This window comes from Acipenser ruthenus, chromosome 9 (assembly GCF_902713425.1).
Source record: "Acipenser ruthenus chromosome 9, fAciRut3.2 maternal haplotype, whole genome shotgun sequence".
In the NCBI taxonomy this organism is placed as follows: Eukaryota; Metazoa; Chordata; class Actinopteri; order Acipenseriformes; family Acipenseridae; genus Acipenser; species Acipenser ruthenus.
The window spans coordinates 720,644-747,368 of record NC_081197.1 but is presented as its reverse complement, the minus strand read 5'-3'; the positions used below and the strand labels follow the sequence as shown (position 1 = coordinate 747,368).

Here is a 26,725-nt window from a genome sequence, read left to right as displayed (position 1 = left end):
TTTCAGACAGCGACGCTCCTGTCCACCCTGCCACAATCGTGTGGCAGTGACTGGAGGAGCACCACAGATCCCAGGCAGGCTTTTCCAATCCAATCCCAATCCCAATCCCTTCCAAGGAATCGCAGTAGGAATGGATATTTTAGAGATGTTCCAATTGTTGTGATTGTTCATCTGCTTTTCTTTGAAGGCAGTTTAATTGACGAACACACGCTGACTTCAGTTTCAGTCATTTTCTTTTTCCACTAGTGAGAAGCTCATTTTAACAGAGTGCTGCTAATTGCGGTTTTGAGCAATGATGTGTTGGAATGGGAATTAGGAATTGACCGTGCTCTGATTCCAGGCATCTTCCAAGGCCACCAGAACCCCCAATATCAATCCAAGTGGGCATGTCTGGGATGAACTTGAATGACACATTCCTCATCAGTGTATATTGTATCACACTGATCCCAGTGCTGCACAGTACATCATATATAATACATACAATCGCACACTATTGTCAACTCTATTGTGTATTTCAGCAAGTCCTGGAACATACCTGAATTGCCTGTGCTAACGTGCTTAAGGTCATTAAAAACAGCACGAGGTCCACATGACAGGGAGTCAATGACAAAGGTTGTGTACCAGTCCCATTAGGGTTGGGCGCAGGTTCGACCCCTTTTAAAAGTGCCCCATATAAAAGCACATTGAAAGCACGTTAATAAACATGGCAATCGGGAAGCCGGGTTAAACTGTTAAATGCAGCACGAGAAAAGCACGGTAAAGCGCAAACACGCCGTGCTAAAGGTGCGTGCTGTATAGCGCATCAATTATCCAAATCCTTATTTCATAGGGTTAATAATATGATGCAGTCTCCTAATGCTCTACGCACAGACGATGACTGTGTTTATACATTACGATACTAAATCAGAACGGGCAGATCATTTGAAAATGGTTTCTGCTTCTTTTAACATGCAGCGTGAATAAAAGAAGAAAGGGGCGTGCTCTCAGCATTAATATGTCTCCTACAGTAACTCTGCAGAGCAGGGGTCGGGTTAAAAAAAACTACAACTGCCAGATCACCTCGCTTCCACATTATTTCCGGTCCTGCGCGGTTTCCGGAGCGGATTGGAACCCGGAGTCAGGATTCAGTTAATTTCTGGTCGTTGAAAACCAGGTAACTGTTCTAATTCAACACTGGCTTGTTTTTGCACGTAACTTTCCGAACAGTGCGTTAGTGCTGTAGTTATGTATTTGCATGTTGCGTTTTTAGAGTGAATATCGGTGGTATTGAAGGAGGATACAGCATGCATTGTGTTCAGCTCCCGATGCGCTTTTCAGTCTCCGGTCCATCCGCCATGCCGACTGTTCTTTGTTACATTTGCCTTGCGGACAGAGCTGAGATCGGATTCAAAACCCGGGCGGATTTTGAATCCGAATGAATCCCGGATCCCGTCATGACTGGGTCGCAGTCTGCATTGCACAGTGCGGCTTGGTGTTTGTGAAAGGCATCGCCCCGCTTCGTATAAACAGACCATTGTCGTTATTGATCAGGGGCGTGAGGAGGTGTCTCGCACAGCCGTGTAGACATGTGATTATATAAAATGACCTGCTGCTGTAACCCAGTGTGTTAATTAATACATCTAAACACGGTCTGGGGGTGAGCGTACCTGTTAGAAACTTCCGCGTGAATCCTTACATTCTCTTTATTGAAGTTCTGCGTGCTTTTTCTAAGAACGGTGCAGCCCCACTCCACTCCAGTGTTAATGCACGGGGATGCTTCACTGTGCATTGATCTGTGTGTCTCAATATTTCTCTCTTCAAACATCTTTTAATAACGACATGGAGGGAGATGCGTTGATTCCAGCCGCCCGCTTGTCTGAATGCACAGTATAGTCTTTTTCATTCTCATTCCACCCTGATACTTAACTGTCCAGCAGTCTGAATGGGTTTTGTTTAATTCAAATGTCACCCGTATGCTTAATACGCGATGATCCAAACCCCGTTATTAATACTGATTTCAACAAGCCTTGTGTCTGTACATTGTTACACGCCCACCCGCTGCACCTGACTGCGTTCTGCCGCCTGTTCTAGAATTCATGTAGCCTTCCATTACAGAACAATGCGATTGTTGTCTCCGTTCCACGCGAGTGTGCCTATGTGTCCTCTCTCCAGTGTATTCAATTACATTAGACCCAGCTGTGGGGTTCTGTATTATTCTGTAAATAACTTATTAACTGCACAATGGGATCCAGTGCTTTCACTGTCTTCACCTCTCCCTTATAACAGTTAACAGTGCTGTGTGTTTTACTTGGCGGGTAATCAGAAAGCCTGTGTCCTTTCCTAAAAGCATTTTAAATTATTATTATTATTATTATTATTATGATGATGATGATGTTGTGCTCCTCTAACACCTTGTTGTGTTTCCCATGCTTGCAGTGTTACACAGTGCTTAGTGGATGTCTGTTTCTATGAAAGCTGGTGACTCTGATGGCTTGTGAAACTCTTTGTATTGGTGTATGTGTGTGCATCTTCTGTGTGGCAGGTGGAACATGCCCACCAGAGACCTGCAGCCAGTCTCCTCCAGGGAGCCTCCTGTCTGAGCTGCAGGCAGACCCGCGGAATCCATTCTTGCTGGATTCAGATTTGTCAATTGAACAAACATTGCATTTAAAAAAAAATGTAGCGTTGATAAAACCTAAGTGAGACTGGCTTCCTGTGACGTGCTCTACTGGACTCACTGTCAGCTTTCTGATTTTATCCTTCGCTTCAAGGCTGAGTGTCTTTCTAGTTTATACATCTGGCTGAAGTATCCACAGTCCAGACTGCAGCAATATAAATCCATTGTGCTTTTCATTGTTGTTGTTTTTCCTCAGGTTTTCAGAATGGCTGAAGGTGGACCAGATGAATTTATTTGTGAGTATTAAACACAATATATACTGTCCCTTCATGCACCCGCAGCAGCTGGGATGATAAATCACGCATGAGAAATCAAACCCCGAAGCGTTTCGGATTTCTCAAAACTCCACAACCTCTTCTCTTGTGTGCAGAGGTCATCACATGACATGTGACGTAACCGGACCGTAAACCAAACAGCCCTTTTTATATTTAATAGAAGTCCATGAGGAATCTATAATAAATGACGTTTCTCTTATTATCCTATTATAACAGAAATCTTGTCACACAGTTTTAGCAGCCATTTGACTGGAAAGTCAAGTCAGAGCCGTGTATGTTGTTTCCAATGCACTGTCTTGTGTCGTGTGCCAGGGTGCGAGGACTGTGGGCAGTATCATAACAGCGAATGCCCAGAACTGGGACCCGTCGTGACTGTGAGAGACTCCTTTGTGCTGAGCAGAGCGAGGTGAGTGTTGGGGCAAGGAACGTCACAGTGAGGGGCCGGTCTCGTGTTAAACACATGCCTGGACACAGATGAAGCTCAGAGGGCCTTTGCCTATTGGAACAATTCCACCAGCATGCTACGCACTGCAAAAAGGGGCTTCAAGTTCACTGCATACTACTGGTGTTACACCAGCTAGCAAATGCCTCATAGTCTGAACACACACATGGGAAATATTAGATTATATCGTGTTTGACATTCTGCTTTCTCAAATACAGCATGCAGAGAATCCGAATCCGAATGTCAAACCCATTCACACGTGCTGCACGGTTTCCTGTTAGTAAACTGGGATTTTCAGGAATGCTGCCAAAAAGTCTTGCAGGAAAGCAGCGCGGACTGCTGGAGCAGATTGGAGAGCTGAAAGGAATGGGTTCGTTCAGGGCAGTGCTGCACCTGCTGAGGCTTGGGAGAGGAATCCATTCATCAGAACGGTGTGCAGGCTGACTCAAGCTGCTGCTGGAACTGTCATTATCCTGTATCAATGGGTTTAATTTCTCCAGCCCTTGATTGAGGCAGCCCTCCACATCCTCCTCATCCTGCTGCTGCTGCTGCCCAGCTGTGTGCATCCACTGACTGACGGCTCATTAACCTCATCAATCAGTGCTATTATTATGTATTTATTTGTCAATCAATGCTATTATTGAGGCAGTGTGGTCCAGTGGTTAAAGTCCAGGGGGGAGGGTGCAGAGCTGTGATCACCACTGTAGCCTTGCTTCACATCCAGGTCATCCCTGCCGGACAGCCTGCAGATCCAGGGGGGAGGGTGCAGAGCTGTGATCATCACTGTAGCCTTGCTTCACATCCAGGTCATCCCTGCCGGACAGCCTGCAGATCCAGGGGGGAGGGTGCAGAGCTGTGATCATCACTGTAGCCTTGCTTCTTCTCACAGGTCATCCCTGCTGGACAGCCTGCAGATCCAGGGGGGAGGGTGCAGAGCTGTGATCATCACTGTAGCCTTGCTTCACACCCAGGTCATCCCTGCTGGACAGCCTGCAGATCCAGGGGGGAGGGTGCAGAGCTGTGATCATCACTGTAGCCTTGCTTCTTCTCACAGGTCATCTCTGCCGGACAGCCTGCAGATCCGGAGGCTGGCGGATGGAGCAGAGGGGGTCTTTGCTCTGGCTAAGCTGGTGAAGCGCACCCAGTTCGGACCATTCGAGGCGAAGAAAGTGACCGGACTGGACAAGGAAGAAGTGCCGTTCCCCTTGAAGGTGGGGCTGATCCTCTGCTTAGTTTCAGTGTGGAAAGAGATATTAGTCTGGTTTCACGTACTCCCTTGACTCCCCCTGGCAGACCTGTTTAACACTATCACAGGGACCCCCGTCCTGTCTGCTGGCTGTTACCTCTGATTCATGTAAACTTCCAAGCCCTTGGATCGAGGTCCAGCCTTGACTCCCCTGGCAGACCTGTTTAACACTATCACAGGGACCCCCGTCCTGTCTGCTGGCTGTTACCTCCGATCCATGTAAACTTCCAAGCCCTTGGATTGCGGTCCAGCCTTGACTCCCCTGGCAGACCTGTTTAACACTATCACAGGGACCCCCGTCCTGTCTGCTGGCTGTTACAAGAATTCCTATGCATTTTTCAGGTGTTCCAGAAGGACGGCCTGGTGGTTTGTTTTGACTACAGTAATGAAGACGACTGTAACTGGATGGGGCTGGTCAGGCCGGCCACTGATTACAAACACCAGAACCTGACGGCCTATCAGCAAGGCAGTGATGTCTATTTCAACACCTCCCAGGTGAGCAGAGGTGTCACTGAGGAGCACCTGGGGTCGTATTCTTCAAAAGAAAAATCTTCCCAAGCATGACATTATTCTTTTGCTTGTACTTAAGAAGAAAGTTAAGAAGAACTGCTATTCACAACAATTTTTCTTAAGAATTTTCTTTTTTCATTGACGAATACGGCACCTGGACAGAATTGGGTTTGATTTAAATATTTGTATATATGTGTCTTACTGAACTGATACCCTGAAAGTGACGCATTATGTAGAAACATTTTTTGGCTAATCTCTTCTTAAATGAAGGTGCTCAGTTTTAAGAAAAGAAGAATTTAAAAGAACAAAGAAAATTTAGGAGCGAGAAAAGGCCCATTCTTAAAGGACTCCAGTGATACAGCATGGCTAGTGTAGGTAACCCATTCTTAAAGGACTCCAGTGATACAGCATGGCTAGTGTAGGTAACCCATTCTTAAAGGACTCCAGTGATACAGCATGGCTAGTGTAGGTAACCCATTCTTAAAGGACTCCAGTGATACAGCATGGCTAGTGTAGGTAACCCATTCTTAAAGGACTCCAGTGATACAGCATGGCTAGTGTAGGTAACCCATTCCACCCCTCAACAGTCTCTGTCTCCTTTAAAGCATGTGTATTTAATGTGCAGGATATCCAGCCGGGGACTGAGCTGCGGGTCTGGGACGGGGTCTCATTAAAGCATGTGTATTTAATGTGCAGGATATCCAGCCGGGGACTGAGCTGCGGGTCTGGGACGGGGTCTCATTAAAGCATGTGTATTTAATGTGCAGGATATCCAGCCGGGGACTGAGCTGCGGGTCTGGGACGGGGTCTCATTAAAGCATGTGTATTTAATGTGCAGGATATCCAGCCGGGGACTGAGCTGCGGGTCTGGGACGGGGTCTCATTAAAGCATGTGTATTTAATGTGCAGGATATCCAGCCGGGGACTGAGCTGCGGGTCTGGGACGGGGTCTCATTAAAGCATGTGTATTTAATGTGCAGGATATCCAGCCGGGGACTGAGCTGCGGGTCTGGTACGGTGCTTTTTATGCAAAGAGGATGGAGAAGCCTGTGCTGAAGCCAGTCGCTTTTCCACCAACAGACGGTAATTCATTCCGCTTTTTAATTTGAATGCCAAAGTTACTACAGCATGCCATTCAAGTGAGGCTCTATCTATTTATTTCAAAATGCCCAATCACAATTCCAAGGCAGCTTAGAAGACAACACTTATTTTCTTGACTCGGTTTCTTGTAAGTTTTGCTTTAAGATCCCACGGGTATAATCTTTGAAGGTGTCCTGGTATATCTAAACCCCAGTACAGTACAATATTATTATTTGTTTATTTAGCAGACGCCTTTATCCAAGGCGACTTACAGAGACTAGGGTGTGTGAACTATGCATCAGCTGCAGAGTCACTTACAACTACGTCTCACCCGAAAGACGGAGCACAAGGAGGTTAAGTGACTTGCTTAGGGTCACACAATGAGTCAGTGTCTGAGGTGGGATTTGAACCGGGGATCTCCTGGTTACAAGTCCTTTTCTTTAACCACTGGACCACACAGCCTCCTATGATATGATATATGATAGAGCTCAATGAAACTAGTGTATTGTACATGCCACCTCTCGAAGTCTCCCTTTCTGTACTGTTCTCACCACCACTGCAAATGAGAAGCTGTCCTCAGTGAACCCTGTCTGGTCAGCGAAAGCATTTGAAATGTATTTGAAGATGGGGGAAGCTGTCAGATGTTTATTCCAGATATTCCAGATCACTGAAAATAATACCGCTTGAAGTCTGCCATTTTGTGGATTCTAGTGTGACCAACTAATTTGCAAGCCAAGTTAATTTGGTAACATTCTGAAATACTAACCCTGGAGGCATAGAACGACCCATTATTGCATCACTGTCAGCCTTGGCAGAAATCAGTTTACCAGGGATGGAAATGGAGACTCTCATTGCATAACAGTTTGTGATCCATTCCTGGTTTTACTATGAGTTTAATAAGACAAACCTGAGATTCTTACCGATACACTGAGGGCTGATCAAGCTGGTAGTAAAACCTGGAATGGGTTAAACTGCTGTGCAATAGGAGTCTGATTTCCATCCCTGGTATACTGTTCCAGGAGTTGTTTCCACATCTGTCTCAGTGTATATAAAAGGATCATTTGTTTATTTCTGTATTTAGTTTATTTTTATTTCTGCTCTTTACAAAAGAAATGCTGTCTGTTGTGTTTTTCTTAGTGGTCAGCACTTCCCCGTCGAAGTATGAAGTGATGGGAGGGAACGCTCTGAAGAACCATGGCATGGGGTCTCCTGAAGCAGCAGCTTCCGATTCCAGAGTCCCGACTCCTGCAGGTGAGAGAGAGGGAGAGGGAGCTTCCTGTTAGTGTCACAGAGTGCCAGTCCACGGGGTTCGAAGGACTGAACACTGGGGCGTATCCCGTCAGGTCATAGGTTCAATCCTGTGACACTGCGGCCCTCAAAACATGAAGCTGTTAAAATATGACACTGCCACAATTGTATATTTTTTCATTCCCACTTTTCTTGTTTTTTTTTCTGAGTTGGAGGCCAGAGCAGTGTCGCCCAGGCGGTGGAGTGCAGTCAGTGGACTTGTAAAGTTTGCTCTGCAGTCTTTCTGGAGCCACAGCTTCTAACGGGTGAGGGAGATGAAATAATGACCTGAATGACAGGACTCAACATGCAGCTGTTTCGTAACCCTGTCCTAGTTTGACTGAATTCACTACATTTTATTAAAGCGCTGGATTCTCAGCTGAATCCACATATCATGTATGATACCTCATTTATTTATCAAGGTATTGAATTCTCAGCTGTATCCACAGATCATGGATGATACTGTATTTATTTATCATGGTGTTGAATTCTCGGGTGTATCCACAGATCATGGATGATACTGTATTTATTTATGATGGTATTGAATTCTCAGCTGAATCCACAGATCATGGATGATACTGTATTTATTTATCATGGTGTTGAATTCTCGGGTGTATCCACAGATCATGGATGATGCTGTATTTATTTATCATGGTATTGAATTCTCAGCTGTATCCACAGATCATGGATGATACTGTATTTATTTATCATGGTGTTGAATTCTCGGGTGTATCCACAGATCATGGATGATACTGTATTTATTTATCATGGTATTGAATTCTCAGCTGAATCCACAGATCATGGATGATACTGTATTTATTTATCATGGTGTTGAATTCTCGGGTGTATCCACAGATCATGGATGATACTGCATTTATTTATCATGGTGTTGAATTCTCGGGTGTATCCACAGATCATGGATGATACTGTATTTATTTGTTTAGTTTAGTTCCCTGGACCTGTTGCTCAGACAGCTTGTACCTAGCATGCATTTTTACAAATGGCCTCTTTTGTATTTGATTTCAGATCATCTATTGATCCACCTGGAGGAGGTGAAAGGGGCGTGTCAGTCAATGAGTGCGGCCCCGCCCCCTCCTCCTCTTGAACAGGAACCGGAAGTGGTGCCCCCTGACCCTACTGTAATCCCCCGTGTCGCCACGCCCCCTCCGGATCCCAAGCGCAAACCAGGAAGAGTACGGAAGCCCAAAGTTCCCAAAACAGACCCCATCCCGGTTTTAGGAGAGCAGATGGACAGCACAGGTTAGTGTCTTTAAAAGAGTCCTTGAGGATTTAGAGACACACATCGGATCCTCCAATGAAATCATTCGAAATTCCCTTTGAGGGCAACTCCACATTAGAGACCCATGCAGTGTCTTAGAAACACAGATTCACACATACAGACACTGCCAGTATTATCATTGTCAGTTTAGAAGCACAGATTCACACATACAGACACTGCCAGTATTATCATTGTCAGTTTAGAAGCACAGATTCACACATACAAACACTGCCAGTATTATCATTGTCAGTTTACAGCCTCAGTACAATGTCATCACCCTGGATGAGAGGACCATTCGGCTTTTAAAACACTCAGTGCGGAAGTTAACTTCCATTGATTGGTGCTCAGTTGTAAAGGTGAGGGAAGGACAGCTTTTCTTATTTCTTGTAATGGATTTTATTGAATAGCTGCATATTTTAAACGCATCTTAAAGGTAGTTCCAAGTACGAGCGTCAGCACACCCCTAATACAAACACTAACAATCTTCCAGCTGCAGTTTCTAGGTCCAGTGGTTTCTGTCTGCAGTAAGCTCATTGAAACCCTCTGTCTCCCTGTAAGCTGATGCTGTACCCACACTCCCAGTGGTTTCTGTCTGCAGTAAGCTCATTGAAACCCTCTGTCTCCCTGTAAGCTGATGCTGTACCCGCACTCCCAGTGGTTTCTGTTTTCAGTAAGCTCATTGAACCCCTCTGTCTTCCTGTAAGCTGATGCTGTACCCGCACTCCCAGTGGTTTCTGTTTGCAGTAAGCTCATTGAACCCCTCTGTCTCCCTGTAAGCTGATGCTGTACCCGCACTCCCAGTGGGGGAGATGATTACAGCTGGAGCCCCGGAGCCTCAACAGCAAGACCTCGCGGCCGGAGCAGAACCCGTCCCAGGGAAGCTACAGAGAATGAGTCGCACCATGCTGCCTGCTGGGAAGTAAGGGCCACTCCCAGACCAGGGCCAGCTGGCTTCACCCTTTACACATGCAATCATTCATAGTGTGAAGGAGCTACTCCTAAGATCATTCAACATTACCTGGCATTATAAAAACATGTGCAGTAAATGGCATTCTGTCAATACTTTGTATTACTTGTAACTGTCTTTCAATGCAATTTCTTATCACTAACAAACAGGTGTGATTAATCGATCATAGATTGGATGATTAGTCGAGCAATAGAAAATGTCAAGATTAAAACCCCTAATATATCTATCTGGTACCACTCTGAGGGGTTTGGGGTTATGTGTAAATGCTGTGCTTGTTGTCAGTACCACTCTGTGGGGTTTGGAGTTATGTGTAAATGCTGTGCTTGTTTTGTGCAGGTCTGGAGTTCGGAAGAGGTTCATGAGGTCGGCAGGGGAGCACAAGAGGGTTTATCAGTGCAATCTCTGCAACAAGGTGTTTCAGAACAGCAGCAACCTCAATCGCCACATCCGCTCCCACGGTAAAGCCAGGCCTTTCATACGTACCTCAGTGTGAGAGCTCATCTAGAACAGCACAACGCACAGTGATAATGTGAACCAGCCAGACCAGCCATGAGGTCTGCAGAGAGGCCACGGACTGCATCATCAGGCATCAGAAACTACAAAACCCTGTTGTTGTTTTCTGTTCCCGCAGGAGATAAACTTTTCAAGTGTGACGAGTGTGATAAGCTGTTCAGCCGCAAGGAGTCTCTGAAGCAGCACATCTCATACAAGCACAGCAAGAACGAGGTGGGCTGGGTGTGCTCTTCAGCCTACAGACTGGCCTTTAGGGTTCATTTTCACAGAGGATTGCTATACTATTACGTGAGGGTCTAGGGTTGGACGATGATCATGATCATTCTGGGTGTGTTCTAGACTTGTTAAGTTATTGGGAGGCAGGGGGTGGCATGCCTTGGTAGTTGGGTTGGTGGCTCACTTGGTTATGGTTAGACATTCAGAGATCTAGATAGTTTGCTTGACAAAACAAGAAGCCCTTCGAGTTCTACCACTGAGCTTTACCCATGTGGTCATGATATTGGAAGAGGGTTCAGGTATTTCAGAAGAGCAGGAGCTACTGCTGCTCTCCATGGTGTCTGATGCTGAGATTTGTTGTGTTGTGCTTCCATCAGATTGACATGGAGTACAGGTACAGGTGCCTCACATGTGAGAAGGCATTCAGGGTGGAGAGCGCTCTCAAATTCCACAACTGCAGGACAGGTAAACACTTCCTTTCTGTAACAGTTTGCAAATGTGTATCCTTTTGAAATACCTACGTATTTGCTCAAACGGCGTACCTGCCTACATTTTGAAGAAATGTATTTTTTAAAATAAAGAATTTAAAACATTAAACTTCTCCTTCCCCTTCTCCCAGATGATAAAACATTCCAGTGTGAGATTTGCTCGCGCTTCTTCTCAACAAACAGCAACCTCTCGAAGCACAAGAAGAAGCACGGAGAGAAGATGTACACCTGTGAGATCTGCAACAAAATGTTTTACAGGAAGGACGTCATGCAGGACCATCAGCGGAGGCACATTGTGGGTGAGGAGCTGGGGCTGGGGTTGTGATGGTGCTGGGGCTGGGGCTGGGGTTGTGATGGGGCTGGGGCTGGGGCTGGGGCTGGGCTGGGGCTGGGGCTGGAGCTGGGGTTGGGGCTGGGGCTGGGGCTGGAGCTGGGTGTAATCCATTGCTGAAAGCACCGTGCTGGAGACATGTAAAAAAATCTTCTGTTCCTCTGGTCAATCTCTAGGTCCGAAGCACATGAAGAGGGAAGACCTTGCTAACGGTGAGGAAGGGACTAAATACAGGAAGGAGCCATCTGCCTGTCCCATATGTGGAAAGGTGAGAGGAGGCGTTCAGGTCACGAGTTTTTATCAGGCTTCACTCAGCAGTCTAAGGCGCTCTTCTGGAGCAAGTGGAAAGACAAAGCAAGCCTTCTGAGAGCAGTAAGACAATCACTTCACGGAAGAGCGGCAGTGACTGTACAGGGAGTGACTGTACAGGGAGTGACTGTACAGGGAGTGAGTGACTGTACAGGGAGTGAGTGACTGTACAGGGAGTGAGTGACTGTACAGAGAGTGACTGTACAGGGAGTGACTGTACAGGGAGTGACTGACTGTACAGGGAGTGACTGACTGTACAGAGAGTGACTGACTGTACAGGGAGGGACTGACTGTACAGGGAGTGACTGACTGTACAGGGTGTGACTGTACAGAGAGTGAGTGACTGTACAGAGTGGTTTCGTGCTAAAATTATTTAATTTCTCTCATATTTTTAATTTGTCTTTGTACTCGCTTCCAAACAGGATTGTTAATGGAATATTTGATGTCATTGTGAGTTACCCATCATTCTCTATTGTGTCTGTTTAGAGCTTTGCTTACCTTGCTTACTACCTGTTCCAGCAAACAATGCTTCTGAAAAGACTCCGCAGGGCTGAACACCTTTAATCTCTTGACTATTTCACGTTACATTTCTTTGCATTAGAGCACGTTTTGAAATGATTCCATCAGTGACACCCTCTCTCCCTCCCTCCCTGCATGCAGGTGTTCTCGTGCAGGAGTAACATGAACAAGCACCTCCTCACTCACGGAGATAAGAAGTACACGTGTGAGATCTGTGGACGCAAGTTCTACCGGGTCGACGTTCTGAGGGACCACATCCACGTGCATTTCAAGGTACCAAAGCTCTTTCTGGAGCTCCTTTCACAGGGACAGGGGAAGCTTCTGAGTCACACTGCTGTTAGGAAAGAGTCCATGAAAAGAGTACAAAACTGTGAGTGAGAAGCAGCTGTGCTGCTGCTGTGCGGGCAGTGTGTGTGCTGCTGCTGTGCGGGCAGTGTGTGCTGCTGCTGCTGTGCGGGCAGTGTGTGCTGCTGTGCGGGCAGTGTGTGGTGCTGCTGTGTGGGCAGTGTGTGCTGCTGCTGTGTGGGCAGTGTGTGCTGCTGCTGCTGTGCGGGGAGTGTGTGCTGCTGCTGTGTGGGCAGTGTGTGCTGCTGTGTGCACAGTGTGTGCTGCTGCTGTGCGGGCAGTGTGTGCTGCTGCTGTGTGCACAGTGTGTGCTGCTGCTGTGTGGGCAGTGTGTGTGCTGCTGCTGTGTGGGCAGTGTGTGTGCTGCTGCTGTGTGGGCAGTGTGTGTGCTGCTGCTGTGTGGGCAGTGTGTGTGCTGCTGCTGTGTGGGCAGTGTGTGCTGCTGCTGTGCGGGCAGTGTGTGCTGCTGCTGTGTGGGCAGTGTGTGTGCTGCTGCTGTGTGCGCAGTGTGTGCTGCTGCTGTGTGGGCAGTGTGTGTGCTGCTGCTGTGCGGGCAGTGTGTGCTGCTGCTGTGTGGGCAGTGTGTGTGCTGCTGCTGTGTGGGCAGTGTGTGTGTGCTGCTGTGCGGGCAGTGTGTGTGCTGCTGTGCGGGCAGTGTGTGTGCTGCTGCTGTGCGGGCAGTGTGTGTGCTGCTGCTGTGCGGGCAGTGTGTGTGCTGCTGCTGTGCGGGCAGTGTGTGTGCTGCTGCTGTGCGGGCAGTGTGTGTGCTGCTGCTGTGCGGGCAGTGTGTGTGCTGCTGCTGTGTGGGCAGTGTGTGTGCTGCTGCTGTGTGGGCAGTGTGTGCTGCTGCAATCAGGGAGGAATGTTTCACTGCCTGGGTTATAAAATGAACAGAACTGGCCTCACCTGACCTGGTGCCAGTAAGAGTGCTCTGGTCTAGACGTTGCTGACACACAGGGATAAGCCAGCAGCTACGCTTTGCACGCAAAGCCGTGTAGAGAGAGTATAAACAGCAGCACATGGAGGTGCATTCGAGAAGCAGACCTGAGTCCTCTCCTGACATGCCGTGCCTGTGCTGCTTCTAGAGGATTCGGGAATTCATCACTACTTCATTTCTGTTTAGAACTAGGTGCTACATTATTGTGTCTAATGATAGTGCTTAAGCAATATGTGTGTAACTTCTGATTTTTAGAATGAATAAAGGAAGCTGGTTAATGCAACTCTTGAATAAGTAATTCCACTTTGCATACGCTGTGCACCAGCACCATGCCCCAGCTCTGCATGCCCAGCTGCTAAAGACATGTTGTTAGCACCGATGGGAATGGTTAGCCTCAGTGTAGACGTTTCTTGTCATTGTCATTCGTGTAAGGGTTCAATGACAGGCTCAGTATTGCTGTGTGTTGGTTGTATACTGGGGAGAGGGGAGAGTTACAGGGTCTGAAAGGTGGTTTGTTTTTTTTAACCCAGGACATTGCCTTGATGGACGAGCATCAGAGGGAGGAGTTCATCGGTAAAATCGGGATCTCGGTGGAGGATGAGGATGGAGATTCGGAGGAAGAGGATGGAGAGGATGACATGGAGCTGCACAAGTACAGCTGCAAGCGATGCCAGGTGTGTGTGTGTGAATCTCCTCTCGGTCCTGCTTCTCTCTCTCTGTGTAACCCTGGATCCATTAAAGACTAGTGCAACCAAGGTTTTAATAAAATCTCTTCTCACCGGTCCGTTAATCACTCCTCTGAAGCCCATGTATCCAGCCAGAATCTCACTTCCCTGTGTTAGTTACTAGAACACTCCCTGACCCCACGTATTCTTCTAAGGGCAGCAGGCGGGGTCCTGTTACTAGAACACCCCCTGACCCCACGTATTCTTCTAAGGGCAGCAGGCAGGGTCCTGTTACTAGTAAAATAGGAAGAGAACCCGAAGAGGGGCGACAGGACAAATGGGTTAAATCAGTCAGGAAAACAAGAAGATCTTCTATTCTGTGTCTTTTATTATAAACTAATCTACCAAAGTACAGGGAAAAATCACATTTAGAAAAGTGATGCTATCTATTCTAGAAATCAGTTGTCAGTTTAACCCTTGTAAAAGTTTCCCAGAGTAAAAGCATAGCAAAGCACAGAGAGGGATGGTAAAGCATAGGGAAGCATTGAAACGCACAGAGAGGTCTGGTAAAGCATAGGGAAGCATTGTAAAGCACAGAGAGGTCTTGTAAAGCACAGAGAGGTCTGGTAAAGCATATTAAAAACAATACATGTTAAATTCATAGTATAACCACTGGGAAAGCATGGGGGGAAAAGTGCAAGAATCCCGTGTTAAAGTCCCGTGGTAACCCGAGCCCCGTGTCCTCCTAGGTGACCTTCGCTAAAGGCAGGGATTACCTGAGACACATCATGGAGCTGCACAAGGAGAAGGGGTACGGCTGTAACATCTGCAACCGCCGCTTCGCCCTGAAAGCCACCTACAACGCGCACATGGTGATCCACAGGGAGAACCTGCCTGACCCCAACGTGCAGAGGTGAGGGGCCAGGCTTCAATCCACCGCCTGCTTTACCAGCGGCACACTTCCACTGGAATCCAGACATGCCGTTGAGGGGACACTGGACTACAGCATTCTTTGTAATTGGGCGAAACATGATTAAGGGCATTCTTTGCAATTGTGATGAGATTTTAGTTAAGGCATTGGTTCTATGGAGGAACACATTTACATACAGTGCATGGACCCATGTCACGTGCTGAAATATGATCCCACATGCTGTAAAGCAGGGCTTCCCGACCCTGGTCCTGGGGACCCACTGAGTCTTCTGGCTGTCATTCCAACTGAGCTCTCAGTTACTTCATTGAACTAATAATGTTCTTTAATTAGACGTTTTTAATTGTTCTCAGCTCCTATACAGTTGCTGGTTTCAAGTTACTTATACAATTATATAGTTAACTTGAAATCTCCAATTGTTTAAAAGCTGAACAAATTAAAGAAAGGTCTTAAGCTAATGAATAGTTCAATTAAGGGTTCAAATAAGTAATTGATAGCTCTGTTGGAATGAAAACCAGTAGATACAGTGGGTACCCAGACCAGGCTTGGGAAACCCTGCTCTGAAGTCTCTACACAGTTTAAAGACACACTGCCCTGCTCTCAGGAGCTCCTGTTGAACACACTGCAGTTTCATTGGGAAACCCTGCTCTGCAGTCTCTACACAGTTTAAAGGCACACTGCCCTGCTGTCAGGAGCTCCTGTTGAACACACTGCAGTTTCATTGGGAAACCCTGCTGTGAAGTCTCTACACAGTTTAAAGGCACACTGCCCCGCTCTCAGGAGCTCCTGTTGAACACACTGCAGTTTCACTGGGAAACCCTGCTGTGAAGTCTCTACACAGTTTAAAGGCACACTGCCCTGCTCTCAGGAGCTCCTGTTGAACACACTGCAGTTTCATTGGGAAACCCTGCTGTGAAGTCTCTACACAGTTTAAAGGCACACTGCCCTGCTCTCAGGAGCTCCTGTTGAACACACTGCAGTTTCATTGGGAAACCCTGCTCTGAAGTCTCTACACAGTTTAAAGACACACTGCCCTGCTCTCAGGAGCTCCTGTTGAACACACTGCAGTTTCATTGGGAAACCCTGCTCTGAAGTCTCTACACAGTTTAAAGGCACACTGCCCTGCTCTCAGGAGCTCCTGTTGAACACACTGCAGTTTCATTGGGAAACCCTGCTCTGAAGTCTCTACACAGTTTAAAGACACACTGCCCTGCTCTCAGGAGCTCCTGTTGAACACACTGCAGTTTCATTGGGAAACCCTGCTCTGAAGTCTCTACACAGTTTAAAGGCACACTGCCCTGCTCTCAGGAGCTCCTGTTGAACACACTGCAGTTTCATTGGGAAACCCTGCTCTGCAGTTTCAGGATCATTCCTATGTGGCTGAGAGAGTGACATCATTGCTGGCAGGTTTCAAGGTGAGAGGAAGCTTGTGTCACTGCAGTTTAGTGATCAGAAAACTGAAATAAACAGAATGTAACACCGCAAGTTCTGTGAAAGTGTGCTTATCGTTTCAGGTATATTCATCCATGTGAAATCTGTGGGAGGATATTTAACAGCATTGGCAACCTGGAAAGACACAAAATTATACACACAGGTAGGTTTAAACACGCTTCGTAAAATAGATTTATAAATAACATTTGTACTGTTGTGATTGATTGACGCTAGGTGTGAAGAGCCATGGCTGTGATTGTTATTGATTGACTGATATATTGATTGGTTGACTGATATATTGATTGGTTGATGTATTGATTGATTGACCCTCTTGTTCTCGCTAGGTGTGAAGAGCCATTACTGGGATTGATATTGATTCAATTATATATTGATTGATTGACTGATATATTGATTGGTTGATATATTGATTGGTTGACTTATATATTGATTGGTTGATATATTGATTGATTGACCCTCTTATTCTCGCTAGGTGTGAAGAGCCATTACTGGGATTGATATTGATTGACTGATATATTGATTGGTTGATATATTGATTGATTGACCCTCTTGTTCTTGCTAGGTGTGAAGAGCCATGGCTGTGACTGATATATTGATTGGTTGACTGATATATTGATTGGTTGATATATTGATTGGTTGACTGATATATTAATTGGTTGATATATTGATTGATTGACCCTCTTGTTCTCGCTAGGTGTGAAGAGCCATGGTTGTGATCGGTGTGGGAAGTCCTTTGCTAGGAAAGACATGCTGAAGGAGCACCTGAGGGTCCACGACAACATCCGAGATTACCTGTGTGCGGAGTGCGGGAAAGGTACCTGCGGAAACAACTCCTAGCACAGTATACCAGGGAAGGAAACAAGACTCACTTTCACCCATTCCCGGATTCACTAAGAGCTTGATCAGCCACAGTGTGTATAGCTAACAAGCTCAGGTGTGTCTTATTAAACTCAAAACCAGGAAAACGGGAGTCTTCTTTCCTTGCCTGGTATACCCTATCTGTTTGCTTAAGAGCTAGTCTAGTTTTTAAAACAAAAGGCAGACACTAGATACTGTGCAGGTGTGGACATTGTGGCCAGTAGAGGAGTGTTGATGTGCCGACGTCAACGTCAGCACCTTCCTTCATTCGAACGCTGCATGCAATGGAGCACAGTGTGGCGTCCTTCAGCAGCTCGCACCCCTCCACACACAAAGGCTTATTTCAGATGTGGCTGTTCATGTGAACATTTCAGTTTCTCCACCGTCTGGATATTATTATGCAAAGAAAATATAATTTCTCTGTGTCGTTCTCTCCTCTTCTACCAGGAATGAAGACGAAGCACGCACTGCGTCACCACATGAAGCTGCACAAGGGCATTAAGGAGTACGAGTGTAAAGAATGCAGCCGCAAATTCGCACAGAAGGTCAACATGCTGAAGCACTACAAGAGACACACTGGTGAGGAGCTGATCCCAGGGTCTCTCGTGACAGTCTGCATCAGGGCAGTCCGCTCTGCTCTTCATGGGCTAGCAGTGTCAGTTCGGCTCTAGTTTCCTGGGCACAGTGTCAGGGCAGCTCTAGTTTCCTGGGCACAGTGTCATGGCGGCTCTAGTTTCCTGGGCACAGTGTCAGGGCGGCTCTAGTTTCCTGGGCACAGTGTCAGGGCAGCTCTAGTTTCCTGGGCTAAGTGGTACATCAGCTCGTGTCGGACCAGGGCTGGCAGTGGCTTTGTCTCAATGTGAATGAGCTGAGAGAGGATGGGAGATGGGCAGAAACATCTGTGCACTGTTTCTCATTCATGAACTCTGCATGGATTGAGCTGTGCACTGTTTCTCATTCATGAGCTCTGCATGGATTGAGCTGTGCTCTGTTTCTCATTCATGAGCTCTGCATGGATTGAGCTGTGCTCTGTTTCTCATTCATGAGCTCTGCATGGATTGAGCTGAGCTCTGTTTCTCATTCATGAGCTCTGCATGGATTGAGCTGTGCTCTGTTTCTCATTCATGAGCTCTGCATGGATTGAGCTGTGCACTGTTTCTCATTCATGAGCTCTGCATGGATTGAGCTGTGCACTGTTTCTCATTCATGAGCTCTGCATGGATTGAGCTGTGCTCTGTTTCTCATTCATGAGCTCTGCATGGATTGAGCTGTGCTCTGTTTCTCATTCATGAGCTCTGCATGGATTGAGCTGTGCTCTGTTTCTCATTCATGAGCTCTGCATGGATTGAGCTGTGCTCTGTTTCTCATTCATGAGCTCTGCATGGATTGAGCTGTGCACTGTTTCTCATTCATGAGCTCTGCATGGATTGAGCTGTGCTCTGTTTCTCATTCATGAGCTCTGCATGGATTGCTGCGTACTCCTTTATTTAATAAAGTACTTTCCATGCAGAGATGAGAGGAATCGGGAGAGCGGGGGGAGTGATTGATTGATTACACTGATGCTGTATTTCCTCTCCTAGGAATCAAAGATTTCATGTGTGAGCTGTGTGGAAAGACGTTTAGCGAGAGGAACACCATGGAAACACACAAACTGATTCACACAGGTGTGTTCTTGGTTTGTTTGAAACCTTTTTAAAATATTCTGCAGGTGAAGTGAAGGAGGGGTGAACACCAGCCCTCCAGTATAACATTCGCTCACACAACAGCTTGTATTCAAAACACCACAGAGTTTAGTACCGTTGACATCTTTAATCCTCCTTTTTTTTTTTTTTTTTTTTTTTTTGCATACTTAAGTTTATGGTTTTTTAGCTGCAGACTGCGGGATTAAATCTGGTTCCCAAGCATGACCACAGACAGACACACACACATGCTTTAACATTTGTAAATGATGATGAAATACTGCTGATACATCCTTCTGGTAAAACAAAGCTGCTCTAACGCTTTTATTTATGTATTTGTTTGTGTTTGTCTTTGTGTCTCTCACAGTTGGTAAGACCTGGACGTGCTCAGTGTGTGATAAGAAGTACGTCACCGAGTACATGTTGCAGAAACACGTCCAGCTGACTCACGAGAAGGTGGAGGCACAGAGCTGCCACCTGTGTGGGACGAAGGTGTCCACCAGAGCCTCCATGAACCGGCACATGAGACGCAAGCACCCTGAGGTGAGCTGAACCCGACACCGGGGGTCCTGATAGGGGACCCTAACCCTAACCCACCAGAGCCTCCGTGAACCAGCACATGAGACGCAAGCACACTGAGGTGAGCTGAGCCCGACACCGGGGGTCCTGATAGGGGACCCTAACCCTAACCCACCAGAGCCTCCGTGAACCAGCACATGAGACGCAAGCACACTGAGGTGAGCTGAGCCCGACACCGGGGGTCCTGATAGGGGACCCTAACCCTAACCCTAACCCACCCGAGCCTCCATGAACCAGCACATGAGACGCAAGCATCCTGAAGTGAGCTGAGCCCAACAGTGGGGGTCCTGACAGGGGAGGCAGCTCTGCTCCAGTATGGACTGTCCACTGCAGGGTTAATAGATCCAATAAAGCATTGAAGTGGTTAGGGGTCCGGTCAGAGTTTTTAACTGGTTTCTAACCCTGTCAGTCATGGCAGGACCTGAAGGTCCCTCCTTATCTTAGTGCTGTATGTTAACATGTGCCACCGGAAATCACACTGGAACCTCACGGGACTCCTAGGTCCCAGTCTGAACTAGTGTAGAAATCACACTGGAACCTCACGGGACTCCTAGGTCCCAGTCTGATGTAGTGTAGAAATCAAGCTGGAACCTCACGGGACTCCTAGGTCCCAGTCTGAGCTAGTGGAGAAATCATGCTGGAACCTCACGGGACTCCTAGGTCCCAGTCTGAGCTAGTGGAGAAATCGCATTGCAACCTGACGGGACTCCTAGGTCCCAGACTGAGCTAGTGGAGAAATCACATTGCAACCTCACGGGACTCCTAGGTCCCAGTCTGATGTAGTGTAGAAAGCACACTGGAAGCTCACGGGACTCCTAGGTCCCAGTCTGATGTAGTGTAGAAATCACGCTGGAACCTCACGGGACTCCTCGGTCCCAGTCTGATGTAGTGTAGAAATCACACTGGAACCTCACGGGACTCCTCGGTCCCAGTCTGATGTAGTGTAGAAATCACGCTGGAACCTCACGGGAACCCTTCCGTCCCAGTCTGATGTAGTGTAGAAATCACGCTGGAACCTCACGGGACTCCTAGGTCCCAGTCTGATGTAGTGTAGAAATCACGCTGGAACCTCACGGGACTCCTCGGTCCCAGTCTGATGTAGTGTAGAAATCACGCTGGAACCTCACGGGACTCCTCGGTCCCAGTCTGAGCTAGTGGAGAAATAGATGTCAAAAAAATACTCAATAAAAGAGTTTATTCTTCAGCTTGACAAAAAGAAAGACTGAAAGGGTTAATAATTGACGCTATGGTTGGAACAAAGACCTGGACTGGAAGGTTGGCTAAACCCCTGGTCTTCGACCGCTCTCTGCTTAACCAAGCTTGTTGTTTTCAGCTAAAGCCTTCATGTGGTTGTTTTACATTGCTGCGCTGTATTTGGGAAAAGTGGATCATTGACCATGACTCGAAACAAACAGCTTCTATTACTGATAAAGAACAAGCACAAGCATAAGAAGTGTGTCTGGCTAATGCCTTCGTGTGCATATGTACAGTAGAGCACTCCCCCCACCCAGTGCACTCCTCCCATGCAATGCAGATCTGCATGCAGGGTGCTGATGGTTGTTTCTTCTACATGCAGATCATATCCGTGAGGATCGATGACTTTGAGGATGAGCTACATGAAGGCAGCACCATTGATGCCTCCACTATTAGCATTGTGCAGGTACGTGCTGTCTGGAGCGTCTCATAACAGGGATCGAAAGAAGAACCCCACTGCACAGCCGTTTGATCCATTCTCGAGTTTAACTAGACACACCTGAGCTTGTTCCCTGTACACTGGGGCTAATCAGGCTTGTATTAAAACCTGGAATGGGTGAAACTGCTCTGCAATAGGAGTCTTATTTCCATCGCTGCATCATCTCTTTCCTTTGGGCATTAGGAGCTGGTCATAGTGAACGCTAAGGGCTTAGAGCACTACAGCCCTGGGGAAATCATCCTGGATTGCATCACCCACCTATCTGGCTGATGCAATCCCAATCCAGCTCCACAGTGTATACTTGCATGGTCACTGGTGCTCTCTATTCATTACAGTGTTATTCCACTGAAAAGCATGCAAACAGAATTGCAGAGTTTAGGGAAAACAAGACTGCCTTCAAGAGCCTGAGCAGTTCAATCTGATCTGCTGCTGAATCTATACAAAACAAGACTGCCTTCAAGAGCTTGAGCAGTTCAATCTGATCTGCTGCTGAATCTATACAAAACAAGACTGCCTTCAAGAGCTTGAGCAGTTCAATCTGACCTGCTGCTGAATCTATACAAAACAAGACTGCCTTCAAGAGCTTGAGCAGTTCAATCTGATCTACTGCTGAATCTATACAAAACAAGACTGCCTTCAAGAGCTTGAGCAGTTCAATCTGATCTGCTGCTGAATCTATACAAAACAAGACTGCCTTCAAGAGCTTGAGCAGTTCAATCTGATCTACTGCTGAATCTATACAAAACAAGACTGCCTTCAAGAGCTTGAGCAGTTCAATCTGATCTACTGTTGAATCTATACAAAACAAGACTGCCTTCAAGAGCTTGAGCAGTTCAATCTGATCTACTGTTGAATCTATACAAAACAAGACTGCCTTCAAGAGCTTGAGCAGTTCAATCTGATCTACTGCTGAATCTATACAAAACAAGACTGCCTTCAAGAGCTTGAGCAGTTCACTGTGATCTGCTGCTGAATCTGTACGAATGCTTCCTCAGTATGAGATGACAGATTGAATAATGTACAGTAGTAGTACTAATAATAGGGCTACATTCTCAAAGCTGTTTCCTCCAATTTGTCATTAGCATGATCCTTTCAGAAAGGAGAAATGCAGCCAATAAAGTTACCCAACCAGAAATAAACTGAGACTTTTATTTTAGGGGCTGGAATAAAGTATTAAGTTGTTTCTTACTCATTTAAAAAAAAACAATTGCTCGAATGACAATTTGGAGAATAGCTCTGAGAATTAGTAACTCTCTTCTTTATGGATAGATCTCATTACAGTGTCTTGGAGCTGTTTTTAAACAACAGGCTGCTTCACAATGCTGAAATGAGCAATATAAAATGAAAGCTCTGCTTCCTCCCCGCTGTCTAGCCGCAGCTGGCCCTGGACGAGGCTGACCTGCCGGGGGAGAAGCCGGCGAGGACTCCCAGGCCAGCGAAGAAGAAGCGGAAAAGCTCTGCCGGGGAGGAGGGGGAGCAGCCTGCCTACAGCGGGTACACAGACAAGGAGGTGGAGTTCACAGGGAGCCTGGGAGACGAGACCAGCTCTGCAGTGCAGAGCATTCAGCAGGTCAGGGGCTGGCCTGGGTAATATACAGCAGAGTGTACATTCATTACAGCACCCCATTGCTTCTGTCGTGCTTATCAAATCAAACCACTGGAACGGAACAGCGGGGGAAAACATAGGCAAATGAATCACATGCAATTCATTTAAAATAGGAAGAGAAAAGGAACACGTAGCCACACATGATAAAATGCATGAGACTTTTAGAAGTTGTTTAAGATGCCTAATGAAAGCACGAGTGCCTGTTGTTTCTGTATCACTGATTAGTGACCGAACATTAATTCTCACACCCAGAGGTTTTCCTGCAGGTAGGTATATATTTAAATGACAGATCGTGAGGTGTTCTGATAAACGTGCACACTACTGTACAGTATATTATAACATTCGTATCACGTTACAGCAAATAACCATTTCAAAAGTGTGTCATAATTCAGCTGTATTATTTCTAATCGTTATCACGTATAGATTGTGGAACGGATCCCTAAGCTAAAGTGCCACCAGTAATTCTAAGGTTTCTCATAAATGCCAAGTTGTTTGTAGATTTTTTTTCAAGCTCTAAAATGACAGGAATGTATCTTTGTACAGAGAATAGACACAGAGGATTGTACCGTCTCCAGGGCTGTCAGTTTAACAGGGCCCCAGTGCTCCTCTCTTTCTCTGTTCTAATGTGGTTTGCTTTTATTTTCGGCAGGTGGTGGTGACCATGGCGGACCCCAGTGTGACGGCCGCCCCCTCCAGCTCCATGGGGCTGACCAGCATCTCGGTCACCCCCATCACCACCGCGGCGGGAGGGCAGTTCACCAGCCTGCAGCCTGTAGCAGTCAGCCACCTGAGCCCTGGCGACCCGCAGCTCGCCCTGGACAGCTCCATCCTGACGGTGACCTTCGACGCGGTCAGCGGCTCGGCCACGCTGCTCAACCGGCCCGCTGACCTGCAGCTCCCCTCGGTGCAGGGGCCCGGGGCCCCGGCGCAGTCCGTCGCCCACTTCATCAACCTGGCCACCTTTGTGAACCCCATCACCAACCCGGCCCTCGCCTGGAGGCCACTCACCCCCTCCGAGGGCAGCCCCACCGACGGGCTGCAGCCCCAGCAGCAGCAGGGGGACGGGGCGGGGGGCCAGCAGGCCGAGCAGGAGGTGCCTGTGCAGGAGCAGGGCCAGGAGGAGGGGGAGCAGCAGCAGCAGCAACAGCAGCAGATGTACGGTTACTGATCAGCTGCTGCATTCTTTCAACCCGCCCTCGAACCAGAATTCTGTAATGATGGGAGTGCTGCTGCTGCTGCTGCTGCTGCTGCTGCTTGGGAGGAGTGCTGTAGCCGGGCTTGAGAAAACAAAAAGGATATCATGAACAAAAAAGAATCAAACACAAAACAGAACACATTGCAGGGGAGGTGGATATTAAGGCAGTGTAGCCCGCGGAGGTGCGTGGCATTGTGGGATATCCGCGTTCCTTGGCCCCAGTGCCGCATTGCGGTTATACATGCAGCTATGAGATGACTTGACATTAAAAACAGCAAACAGAAAAACGGTGGCTTAAGAAATCTGCCCTGTCTTTTTCTTCTTGTATTTTTTTTCCTGTAAGAAAGCGGATCAGTGCACCGCGCTGCCTCTGGTTTCTCATTCTCAGCTCCACTGTATTCTTGTTAGGTGTGTTTGTTTTGGAGGGAGGGATGCATTTATGTGATGCCGTCACCTATTCTGTGTTGCAGCATTAAACAAAAAAAAACAAACTACCATGTGTGATTTGTAAATGAAAGCAGGCACAGTGTATCCTGTGTCTTGACTGCATGGTTGCAATTGGCTTGGCGTCTTTCTCAAAAGGCTCTGAGCAGCAGCCAGTAGCAGGCAGAAGTATCTGGACTCGTATCTCTGCTGTTGAACATTGGAACTATAGCTCTAGAAACACTAAATATAAAAGGCTCAGCCCTTCTGTGCTTGGGAGACGATGTAGCTCCAGGATCACTGTGACAGTTTTGCATGAAGAGCTGCGGGACTACAAGTACCAGAATGCAGTGGGGCACGAGCTCCGTGACCCTGCCTGGAGCTACATGCTCACACTATGCTGATGTTCTAGACTTCACAGCATAACCTTCCTGTGTTAAAGAGGGCGTGAGAATGAAGAGACAAAGCTCCACGTGTCCTGATCAGTGAAACAGTAAACGCTTTGTGTTTCAAGACAGCCTTGTGGTGTCGGTTCACTTCTGCTCAACCAGGCTGCACTTGGACTATATATATGAATGATAGTCATACGAAGGATGTGTGCAGTCATTGCTTCTGATCTCCTTCTCTGAGCCTCTGGAATATTGTTTGTTTGATGCAGTAATGTCAATAAGGTTTTACAAATCATTCCCTTGCCTCTCATTAGTACTGCATCATGTTGATCTCATTTAGTTTTTACCTGGTTTGGGCTGCACTTTTATTGAAGGGAATCCTGCCACAAAACTACAGGTTCATTTGCTGTGTTTACATGTTTTAGGATTCCCCCTGCTGCCCGCAGGACACTACAGTGGGTTCCTATTCCCTGTAACACATGAAATTCACTTTTATCCCTGTGGCAGCTTAAACAGGCTTCACAGGAGTCAACAGAAAATAAAGTTTAGGTCATAAAAAGATAAACAGAAAAACCAAACCGCTTGAATGCTGCTCCGCTGTTCAGAGACAGGAGGGGCTCTTCATTCTGGGAGGGAAAGATCCCATTTTCAAATAAGTGTCTGTTTATGATGAGTTCAGCTTGTAGAGATGTGAAAGTTTGTCCTGGTTCTTTCACTCCCTGTAGGAATTCAATTGGAAATATAATGACGTTTAAATTACTCACACTTCTAGTGAAGGTGTAAATACCTGTGCCAGGTGAAGAATGCAATATTACACTGGAAAGTGACTTCAGGTTATCTATTCAGACCGACACAAATGCAAAGGATCAAGCAAAACATGCAAGACCATAAAATGAAAGTTTGAAGTCAGAGCTCTGCAGGAAGGTGCGCTTCACGGAAAAAGAAGGCTTTGTGTGCAGGCCTTGCACAGCCGCGTGCAGGGGGTGTGTCTGGAAGATGGAAGGAGCGCACAAGGAATGGGCAAGATTTCAACTGCCTCTATTTGGGAACGCTTTGTTAGAGACAGTGATGGGTTTGGTTAGATTTTTTTAATGATATATATTTTTTTTTTTATTGAAATATAAGACTTTTTTTTCATGCTCGCCTGTCGTGATTTTAATTTCGTTTTATGTTTTATCGTATGTGAGTTGCAAGTGTTGTGTGTATGGGGTTACCAACAAAGGACTGCCTCTATTAAACTGTAGAGCTTTGCTGGAACGTGTGCAGAGCACAAAGTGCTGGAACTCTTAACCAGTGAGAACCTGACCAGCTGTGTGTTCTAAAACCAGGCTGAAAAAGGGAACCCTACGACTGAGGCACAGTCATTTCAGAGTCCTGTGACTGTCAGGGAATACAGGAAAACTAAAGGAGAGAGAAACGAGTCCAGGGTTAGAAAAGCAGCACTGAGAATCACTAGAAATTACATTTCAAACATTTGTATCATTATTCCATACTGTCATTGTTAAGCACAACTGAAGAGTGAAAAAACAATTGCAATAATAATAATAATAATAATAATAATAATAATGCAACTGATATATTTGAGTGTTGTTTAAATTAATTCATGATTTTCTTTCCAGGCATTTAAACCATCAGCTGTACTTTTCACCAGCATGACGTTTCCTTAAAATAGGAAAGTCACTCTCAAATGGATATGTACGACCATTTAAAAGCATACTGTATTAAGAGCACAGTATACAAATATATGACGAACTCCAAATCCCACAATTCTTTACTACAGGTGTGTCGGCAAGAACCGGGACTGGCGGCTCAACCGCCCAATTACAATGAAAGATGTGCTGGTGGGCGGAACCGAGTTTTG

The 26,725-nt window shown here is 46.7% G+C and overlaps 1 protein-coding gene across 2 annotated transcripts; it reads left to right on the top strand.

Moving 5' to 3' along the window:
- Nucleotides 1-1,012: 1,012 nt before the first annotated feature.
- On the top strand, nucleotides 1,013-26,460 carry LOC117972620 (PR domain zinc finger protein 15-like). Of its 2 annotated transcripts, none has more exons than XM_059030612.1 (26): nucleotides 1,013-1,153; nucleotides 2,853-2,892; nucleotides 3,244-3,337; nucleotides 4,428-4,584; nucleotides 4,962-5,114; nucleotides 6,110-6,212; nucleotides 7,347-7,460; nucleotides 7,667-7,762; nucleotides 8,523-8,756; nucleotides 9,553-9,694; nucleotides 10,079-10,200; nucleotides 10,374-10,468; nucleotides 10,849-10,936; nucleotides 11,091-11,258; nucleotides 11,467-11,558; nucleotides 12,260-12,391; nucleotides 13,931-14,074; nucleotides 14,815-14,978; nucleotides 16,508-16,587; nucleotides 17,137-17,256; nucleotides 17,748-17,879; nucleotides 18,881-18,964; nucleotides 19,347-19,522; nucleotides 21,135-21,218; nucleotides 22,624-22,821; nucleotides 23,507-26,460. In XM_059030612.1, exons 2-26 carry the CDS (start codon nucleotides 2,862-2,864, stop codon nucleotides 24,023-24,025), a joined length of 3,522 nt encoding a protein of 1,173 aa, XP_058886595.1. In that variant the 5' UTR covers nucleotides 1,013-1,153; nucleotides 2,853-2,861; the 3' UTR covers nucleotides 24,026-26,460. The 2 variants fall into 2 exon arrangements, with proteins under 2 accessions (XP_058886595.1, XP_058886596.1); XM_059030613.1 differs by having other exon boundaries at nucleotides 22,624-22,838; nucleotides 23,507-23,649.
- The last annotated feature ends 265 nt before the right edge of the window (nucleotides 26,461-26,725 follow it).